This window comes from Rutilus rutilus, assembly GCF_951802725.1.
Source record: "Rutilus rutilus genome assembly, chromosome: 4".
NCBI lineage: Eukaryota > Metazoa > Chordata > Actinopteri > Cypriniformes > Leuciscidae > Rutilus > Rutilus rutilus.
Genome location: NC_140212.1, coordinates 24,855,514 through 24,865,599, shown reverse-complemented (window position 1 = coordinate 24,865,599; position 10,086 = coordinate 24,855,514). Strand labels below are relative to the sequence as shown.

General features: G+C 37.5%; 1 protein-coding gene across 1 annotated transcript; it reads left to right on the top strand.

Moving 5' to 3' along the window:
- The first annotated feature begins 544 nt into the window (after positions 1–544).
- On the top strand, positions 545–9,836 carry LOC311288953 (chymotrypsin-like protease CTRL-1). Its single transcript, XM_084406665.1, has 6 exons — positions 545–684; positions 4,191–4,211; positions 4,316–4,478; positions 6,095–6,363; positions 6,481–6,620; positions 8,990–9,836. The coding sequence occupies exons 1-6, from the start codon at positions 630–632 to the stop codon at positions 9,269–9,271; spliced, it is 930 nt and encodes a 309-aa protein (XP_084262791.1). The 5' UTR covers positions 545–629; the 3' UTR covers positions 9,272–9,836.
- The last annotated feature ends 250 nt before the right edge of the window (positions 9,837–10,086 follow it).

The following is a 10,086-nucleotide window of genomic DNA, read 5'->3' as shown; positions in this document are numbered from 1 at the left end:
TGGCTTCAGTATCTCGAGAAAGGAGACTTTCCCGCAGCGTAAGCTAGCTTACGCAATACGAGAGAACCTCTCGTAAGAGAACTAGTGGGACATTTTTCTTTGTAATTACTGATGGTACTCGTTATCACCTTGCTCCATGTAGTTACGAGTGTAACATCTGCGGGCTGTAATATAAAGTGGTGCTTGTTTCATGTAGTTACAGAGTAAGGACAATAAATATGCAACACTTCTTATTCTTTTAAACAAACAATTTTTAATCAACATTTAATTTCAAATTAAAGTCCTGACAAGAAAGTAGCAAATTATATACATATTTTGCCCTTGCTTGCCTTTAAATGGGAGGAGATTTCCTGTTATGTCATTGGAAACTGCAGTTATTGCAGAAAGTCATCTGGTTTGACCGGTTGTGTGAAAGTAAATTCTTCTGATTTGTCAAAAGTGGTTGGTCCCACCCACATCCAAAACAAACGCCAATGAAAATCCTCCAAATAAGCTTTATGATTGAATCAGAGATAAACCTTATGGAGGGTGGGGCCAGAGAACCACTCATAAATGTGGCAGTATTTACTTATCTCATTAAACCTGACAGTTGAGGAAACAGCAGTAATATCACAGACCAGAAGATAAGGATGAAGATTAACACAGCTTTGTGTATTGCCGGAACCATACTTCTCAACATAGCAGGTAAAATCTACAACATGAAAAACGTAGATATAAGTTTAATAAAGCGTTTAATTAAATTGTTTAATAACTGACAAGCAAGTGAGTTCCTAAAAACCTTTGTGAGCACATACACAACAGATTTGACTGAATTGATGTTTCTCATGATACATCTAAAACCTTTGGATCTAAAGACTTGTGGTTAAATGCTTGTAATTGCGTTTGTAGTTACCTTTTAGAAGCTAAAGTAAATTTTTTATTTGTCTAATATTATAATTTTGGTCTCTTTATAAATCCCATACTTTTTAAAATAGTGATAATAACAATAAAAGTGAATAGTGTCCAAATGTTTGACTGTCTATTATATTACTGTTTTTCAATTGTAAATATACTGTATATTATAATAATTGAAATATTTTTATATTTAAATAATAAATAATGTATTTAAAATTACAACTAGCAAACAGTTTATAGCTACTGTATTTTTTTTTCATAGATGATTTAAATTGCTATATGTCTAAAATCAAGTCAAGTCACATTTAAAAAAAAAAGTTTTTAAAGCATATTTATTTTAGGGTGACCATATTTTAGTTTTCAGAAAAGAGGACGGGGGCGTGGTTAAGGGGTGGGGGCGTGGTTGGGGATGAATGCGTCAAAAAATACTTGACAAATGCATTCACAACCTTGCAACTATGTTATTGTACTTGTATATAATACATGAAGTAATACATAATACAATCCAGCGTTTTTTTAAGCTGTTAGCTACTTGCATCTTTTCTCACACTTGAGCGTAAACTGAAGCGTCGAATCACACTGCTAAAATTCTGTGAACATAAAGTCCCCGTACTTTGATTTGATTGGTCATTTCAAATATTCTGACATTGATGAGCAGTGACAGACCAATGAGGCTGAGATGAACACACACACACACACACATACACACACACACACATACATACACACACACACACACAGGCCTCTGTTTTCTGACCAAGCGGCAACCTCCCCGTCTCTCTCTTGAAACCAACACGGAAGTGAGTTAAACTGCAATTCATTGACTGGCCGCTTGGGCTGGCTGCACAAGTGAGTCAAATCTGTATCTCCCCCATGTTAAAATTACCAACTTTACAGCAGAAAAAAAACATGTTTACAGCCTGGATCTCTATGCGGCTTTGGTCTATACAGCTAATTTTGCCCTTCATGACAACTGTGAGGGGGGTGAATTTTTTTATAACTCATCCGTTTAGTTGATTAATATTTAAAGTTCTGCATAATTAAGGGTTTGGCCACTTGAGTGACAGATGGATTCCCACTGATGTCAATGCTAGCCGTTTGTCTGCTGTTACTAGCCGTCACTTCACCTCAGCAAATTTTAGCTGCTGAACTTGCCACCTCTGCAGTGTTTTGTGTTTTTTTCCGGGATTATTTCATACAATTTAATACACCCATTACTTCGCCCACGACTTAGGATTCAGTCGTTGTCGTCGAGTATCGTTCGAGAGAACAACCAGCGCTGTATTTCAGTTGTTTTCCTCTGTGAACATGCACTAATGGATGTCTGACAATTTCGTTGCTTTTTGGAGTTTTCAGATTTAAAAACGTCAATAAAGGCTCGTTCGTTCTGCTCTCACGGAACAGATAGATTATAATATGTTTATGTACCGTCAGGTGAAATCCTGCAGGTGTCGGCGCTTTCTCCGTCCATGCTATAAATGCACATCCTTGAATGTGCGCGGATTTTCTAGCGCATTTACTTGAACTTCATAGGCAATATATGAAGAGTTCAGATGCAAAAGCCTCTAAGTGCCATCTGAAATTTTCTTCTAGAATGATCATTTTTATCAAGCTTGTATATTTAAGTTCAGTAATTTCACTTAAATGACAATTCATAGGTAATTTTCATTGCCATTTAATTGAAATTACTGAACTTAAATATACGAGCTTTATAAAAATGATAATTCTAGAAGAAAATTTCAGATGGCACTCACAACTCTTCATATCTATGTTTTAACACATTTGAGAGGCGGCCAAAATCAGAATTTAAAATGGACTGAATAAGCTCTCGAGCTTGACGAGCGATGCCGCGCTGACGGACCATAGACTATAAAAAAGAGTGACTGACATGTATGCACATAAATCACTGTCACACACACACACTCTCAGAGTAATATTAAGTTACTGCATAATACATTTTCAACTAGCAGAATAGTACAGAATCACGATACACAGTCTCACTTGTAGCCTTGTCTTTTAACTATTATAATATTTCGAAGGGCAAAACTAGGAACTTTTAATTGGCTTTACATCATCAACTGTCACTTTAGCGCGAGGCCCTTGGTACTGTCAGTAGCATAACGTTATAGCATTACCTCCCCAGCCTGAACTAACTCGATCACGTCGAGCTAGGTGATTTCAGATAGCCAGGCTCCTCAGCTCCACTCACTCCCTGCCTCTTTGTCTATTTTCTGTTATCCGGGAGTGACGCAAGGCCAAGATGGCGACGGCCGGCTCCGCCTACTTTAGGCTTCAAAAATGCTCTTCAGAAACCTATGGGTGACGTCACGGACACTACGTCCATATTTTTTTACAGTCTATGTTTCTGACGTGCTCTTTGCTTGGAGCCGCTGCGGATTGAGAAACGCGTTGATTATAACAAGACGGGGTGAAGCCGAAGCCGGTTTCATGTTTTGTGTGCAAAGGCAAGCGCCAGTCAATTTAAAGTACACGGTTAATGGTCCCATGAAAAACATTGAAAAACAGACATTTTCATGAATCTATAATCTATATTTTTGTCTAGTTTTCAGTCCAAATATCTTAAACTTCTTAAATAAAGAAGCATTTACTAAGAAGCATAAGTAAAATTACATAAGAAATTCTATCTTGTTTTCTGATTTAAAAAAAATCTAAAAAGTGTGTTTGCTTAAATCTAATGATCTGCCAATGGGGTAAGAAAAATAATTTTGTAACTTAACTAAACTTCATTTAATGTTTTTATTTTTTATTTTTTTAGAAAACAAGATATTTCTTTTTTAGAAATGTCATTTTACTTATCTAGTAAATGCCTCATTTTAAGAATGTTTAGATATTTAGACTGGGAAACGAGACAAAAATACTAATTAAGAAAAGCATTTTTTGAAGTGTAGTCTTTTATACATTGAAACTTCAGTATCGGTCAAAACCGGACAACTTGTAATGCAGAAGGATTTTCTGTATATGAGATGCAGTTCTATTACGTAGCAGAAACACTGCCAGTGTGAAAGCATAATGTAAGCCTGCTGCTAATTCACATACACACTCTGCATGTAAAACTGGCCTAATTTAGTTAAGGATTGTTACTTTATTCATGTCATTACTATGAAATAATTTAACTAAATTAAATTTTAAAACTAAATAAATACCATTATTCAGGTGAAGGTTTTATCTTGTTTTCATGCCAATGGTGCGTGCAGGCACTGATGTAAGAGTTAAACAGTAACACTTTATCAGCTCTGTACAATGACTGTCTACTTTGTCTTTGTCTACCCACACAGGTTCCCTCTGCCAGTTAGATGGTAAGTTGTCATAATGACCATAAAACTCTTGTTCCACGCAGAATGTTTCTTCTTTGTCTGTGAGGCATTTTAAGAAATTCTCATATTACTTTTTCTCTCATTAGTATGTGGTCAAGCCCCCCTAAACAATAAGATTGTAGGAGGGGGGAATGCAAAGGAAGGGTCTTGGCCGTGGCAAGTCAGCATTCGTGCCAGTGGAAGCCATTTCTGTGGTGGGAGTCTAATCAATAAAGACTGGGTTTTATCTGCAGCTCACTGCTTCAGCACGTATGTTGGCATCTTAAATTAAGCTTAAACGTACAATATGTATTTTTTTTTGCCGCTAGGGGTCGCTAACCTCTTTACAATAACAAAGGCGTAGTTTGATGACAACATTTGCTAAGAATTATGGATCTTGTCATCAACGTCAAGCCGACCGATCTAATAATGTTTATGGATGAGTGAATACATCAATGTTTTTATCATGACTGTGATATGAAGCAGGTCGGGATTGCTAAGAGACAGCTATCAGCTCCACTAACGACGACAGTCGTTCACGGATATAAAAGGAATAAGGACATTTCATTCTACCGAACTACACGCGAGTGCAGAATTACAACTCACAAGTCAGTTTATTAGACAAATTAAACTTGTGAGGTAACGCAGCGCTGTTTCACTTGGTCTAACGTTACACTATCAGACTAAAGTGTATGTTAGTATGTTATTCTATGTGTTAGTTTGTCTGTATGAGACTAGCAGTAAGCTAGATCAACATTAGAATAACATACAGATCATATTCTAACATTTTATCATTGTTGAACTATATAACATTGATTAGTTTTATGTAAATGTGCTCACCTGTTTAATAAAGTACATGTAGGAGCGGTCGAAGTCTCGGACGTGGAGCTCTCGTTTATACTGTCTATGGGAGCTCTAGGCATCTCGAAAACACCGAGCTGATATTGATTCTCGTTTTAGTTCTCCTTTTTTATCCAAAGTCTGCTTGCCATGGTCCATAATGTTTGAACGAAACAACAACAGCGTGCAGATATACATTGCGAACTACACAGTTGTCCACGTCTGTCGCCTTGGTTACTATCAGAGGGCTCTGGTTACTATGGTACCAGCGGAAACCAGGGAGAATGCGGATATGACGCCATTGACGGCGACAAAACGGAAATAAAGAAACGGTACGTGTCTTCGAATTAAATTACAAATTTCTCCTGGTTTGAAAGTTGTTGGAAACAGTCGGGATAATGTAAGTACACAACTAAAAAAAATGTTTAAAGCAAAAAAATTACATATTGTACCTTTAAAAGGATAGTTCACCCAAAAAATGAAAATTATCCCATGATTTACTCACCCTCAAGTCATCCTAGGTGTATATGACATTCTTCTTTCAGACGAATACAATCGGAGTTATATAAAAAAAATAATCTGGCTCTTCCAAGCTTCATAATGGCAGTGAATGCTTTTTTGCTGTTTTGAAGTGCATCTATCCATCATAAAAGTGCATCTATCCATCATAAAGTGCTCCACACAGCTCCGGGGGGGTTATAAAGGCCTTCTGAAGTGAAGCGATGCGTTTATGTAAGAAAAATATCCATTTTTAAAAGTTTATAAAGTAAAATAACTAGCTTCCGGCCTAACGAATATACTGGGCCCTATCATACACCCGGCGCAATGCAGCGCCACGTGCGACGCAAGTGTTTTTTGCTAGTTTCAGCCCGACGGCCATTCACTGCCATTATAAAGCTTGGAAGAGCCAGGACATTTTTTAATATAACTCCGATTGTATTCATCTGAAAGAAGAATGTAATTTTCATTTTTGTGTGAACTATCACACTAAGATACAATTGTAAATTAATAATTGTGGGATTAAAGTAGACTTTCTCTATTTACAGCAACGGTGCGTCTGACATTGTGATGTTCTTCGGGCGTCGGAGCCAATCGGGCTCAAACCCTAATGAGACATACAGGACAGCGAGTCGAGTTATCAAGCATCCTGACTATGACAATCCCAAGTTTTCCAATGACATAGCACTGGTCCAGCTCTCTTCTTCTGTGAATTTCACTGATTACATTAAGCCAGTCTGTCTGGCGGCTGCTGGTAGTGTATTTCCTGGAGGTACAGAGAGCTGGGTGACTGGATGGGGAAGGCTACAGTCTGGAGGTGAGTGAATATTTGTTTGTCAATTAACTGAACAAAAAGAATACTGTAACCCTCAACAATTTACCTAGACATGTTTTTTAAAAGCTGTCAAAATATATCCTCTGATCTGTGTCACAGGCCAGAGTCCTGACATACTGCAGGAGATTATGTTACCAATTGTCAACAACAGTGCCTGTTATAATGCTTGGGGAGGGGGCATCACAAGCGAAATGATTTGTGCTGGATTTTTAAATGTGCCAGGGAAAAGTTCATGTCAGGTAAGACATCAGTCATTCATTTTAATCTAAAGCAATTTACAAAACTACTGTCCAGTTTTCGGTCAGCTGCACACTTCACACTGCCACCCTAGTTGCTCAGTTAAACTCTTCAAGTCTTTACTCCATTGATCATGAACTCATACACTACAACTGCTTACTAACCCTGATCTGCAGAGAAAAGCATGGAGTTGCAGTCCCAGACTATTATAAGGGATAGTTCACCCAAAACCTTCTAGAACCTTCTGAAACAGTTTGCAGCTCGAGTCAGCACAGATCTACAAGTTACTCGATCAAAACTCACTTTCTGACGTGCTCGACAGTCACTCTGACTCCAAAATGAGTAAAAAAAAAAACGGCGTATATGAACCTATGATGATGGTTTTTGCCAACTCATTCAGCGCTCCAGTTACTCCACCTGTCCATTGAACTCAGAACAGTACGGATGATATGTCCGACATGCTGAGAACTGACTACCGAGGATTTCATAAAGGCGGCAAAATGTTTCTGATATATTTTGCTGAAAAGCATAAAGAATAGCAAATAAAACATATTGTAAATATAACAGGTATCCGATGGCAGTAGTTCTCGAGTCAACAGAAGTTCACTGATAATGGTTTCTCGTAGTTCTCATGTAAAAAGTAATTTGATTAAGTTGATTTATTTACTTTATTTGCTTTTAAATATCCGCATTTCACATCATTATTGGGTGCTTTAATAATCGGTTATTTTAACTTGTTGATGATTTGACTTGATTGAAATGAATTGTTTCGCTTTATAAGATCTCATGTCGCCAGGATCCGCGGGTATTCATTTTATGTTGCCTGTATATGCTTTTTTGATTCTGAAAATGATGGTAACTGTGGATTTGCATAAATAAATACGACAAGGATGACAGTTGGCCAATGTGGTCTTTGTCTCACCCATCCTCCACTCTGATTGGATGGCAGAGTAAAAACTGACAGTGACTAAGTGCTGCGTTTTACCCATAGATTGTTTAAAAAAAAGATGCACTATGCATCTCACTGTAGGAAAATAAAGCCAAAATGTCCCTGAAATGGCCGCTGTCATATTGTGCTGATGACATCATTTGGAGCCAGAATCTGCACAGTAGAAGCTGCATTATCAAGGTCCCTCCCAAACTCCTGTAGACTCAATCACAAGCCTATGACATCCTGTCTATGTTCAATCATATGTGCAGATGTATGCATATCTACCTATGCAGCAGCATGCATTTATTGGCTTGTATTGCCTATTTCTCTTATCACCCTGTGCAACTGTGAAGGGTAAAAAAAAGTTTCTTTACAAATGTATAGCAGTAGTCTTCCTTCCAGCTGTTGCATAACTTTGCTCCAAAATATAAATCTAGAGTGGATGGGAAAAGCTGTGCAAGTGTACAGCCTGTAAATTATCTGGTAAAACGTTTATTTAATGTATGTTAGATGTGCAGCAGCAGCAGCATGTCTTACATGCTCACAGGAATGTGTGTGAATGTATTGGCAGTAGCAAATCACGGTACTCAGTAGCAGCAGTGTAGCCGATCTATTCCGCAAGACCAAACACATTAACATTGCCATATCCATTATATGCTAATATCTATTATCATTCCAATCTCTCCGAGACAGAAATACCTAGTTCTGGCATGAAACTCTAGATAGTGCAGGCTGATAGGTCCATAACTCAATTTGGTAGCAATCACATTGTTATCTACATAGCACAGCTGATTGGTTGCTGTTGTGGTATTATTATGGTAGTATTTGATTTGCTGTTAGCAGTCTTCAGTGCGCTTTCAGAAACCCTCCACCCTCCCCAGCTCCACCTGTATAGTTCTGCTACAGGGTTATTTCATGAATGTTACATGTGTAGCAGCAGCATGTCTTACATGCACACAGCAATTGTCCTCTATTCCGCCAATACCAAATACATTAACATTGCCATATCCATTACAATGCCAATCTCTCCAAGAATTGTAATGACAGAAATAACTAAATTAAACCAAACGTCTTCAAAAAACTTAACTTTTGAACATCCGTCATCATGGTAAGAACTACCTAAAATGACAGAAACCATCTTTGGGAAAATATTGGATTTTTTTGTTTGGCTCACGTCCCATTCGTTTACATGGAGAGGACAGGGACCTATACTGCAGCCAGCAACCAGGGGGCGATCAAAATGTTTTGGCTTCACTTTTCAGGATGTGTGCGGCACATTTGGTTTTACTCAAAGTCTAACATTTTGGGCTGAAAAAATCTTTGGTGGACACACGGCTGGCATACTTTTACCTTTCGGCTACACTGTTGTATACTTGTGTCTGTAACAGTTGTTCACTGTATATTGTCAGAAATATAAATGCTGAATGTTTGTGAATACAGGGAGACTCTGGAGGTCCAGTGGTCAGTAGGAACAGCTCCCGGTGGATTCAGTCCGGCATTGTGAGTTTTGGTGCAGAACGATGTGATGACCCCAGATATCCCAGTGTGTTCGCCAGAGTTTCTCAGTTCCAGAACTGGATCACATCTTACATGGGCAGCAACCCTCCTGGATTTGTTGCGTTCAACTCCAGTGGATTCAGTTCACTCAACCTCCTTTTATTTACCATTTCTCTCACAGTCTCCATCATTCCTTTCACCTTCTCCCAGTATCTCTCTTCCTAAAGATAGTTTGAACAGTGATTCTCATGGTTCTTTGATGAAGAGGATCAAAGGGTTCATTGTGCTGTTCATGCTCTCACACAGAGGTGAAAAGAGCAGTTATACTGTTATTTTTGGTCATTTATTTTTTATCTTTTCAATAATGTACTATTCTTGAAAAGCTATCCTATTGACATTATAAGGGCATAAACTAATGAAATTCAACTAATTGAAATTTGCATAACTAGTTGAGATCAACTGATCTTGTTTGTTTTATAACAATACCGGTTATTTGTATGTTTATATGTCTGATAACCGATGCATAACTGAAATAGGGTCTGAAGCTCTGCAATGTGATCAGGGATACTGGTAGTGGAAAATGTAATGTTGTAATCACACTGTCTTAACAGAATAAATACAAAAGAAGGAACTGACATGGGGAAGGTTCTCTCTCTATCTCTTACTATCACTTTTAATCAATTTACATCCTTGCTGAATGAACTTAATGTCCTCAAAAAATATCTTGCTGACTCCATACTTTTCAACAGTAGTGTACACAAATATATTAAGCAGCACAACTGTTCAACATAATAAAAAATAAAAATAAATCTTGAGCATTAAATCAGCAATATTAGAATGAATTCTGAAGGATCATGTGACACTGAAGACTGGAGTAATGATGCTGAAAATTACAGAAATAAATTACACATTTTTTAAATATATTAATAAAAAACAGCTATTTTACATTGTAATAATATACCACAAAATTACTATTTTTATTGTATTGTTGATCAAAGCATGAGCAGAGATTCCTTTAAAAAAAACAAAGAATCTTTATA

Coding starts and splice junctions, on each gene's coding strand:
- LOC311288953 (XM_084406665.1), top strand. CDS start 630: ATGAAGATTAACACAGCTTTGTGTATTGCCGGAACCATACTTCTCAAC. Junction 685..4,190: donor CATACTTCTCAACATAGCAG/GTAAAATCTACA, acceptor CTACCCACACAG/GTTCCCTCTGCCAGTTAGAT. Junction 6,364..6,480: donor GGGAAGGCTACAGTCTGGAG/GTGAGTGAATAT, acceptor TCTGTGTCACAG/GCCAGAGTCCTGACATACTG.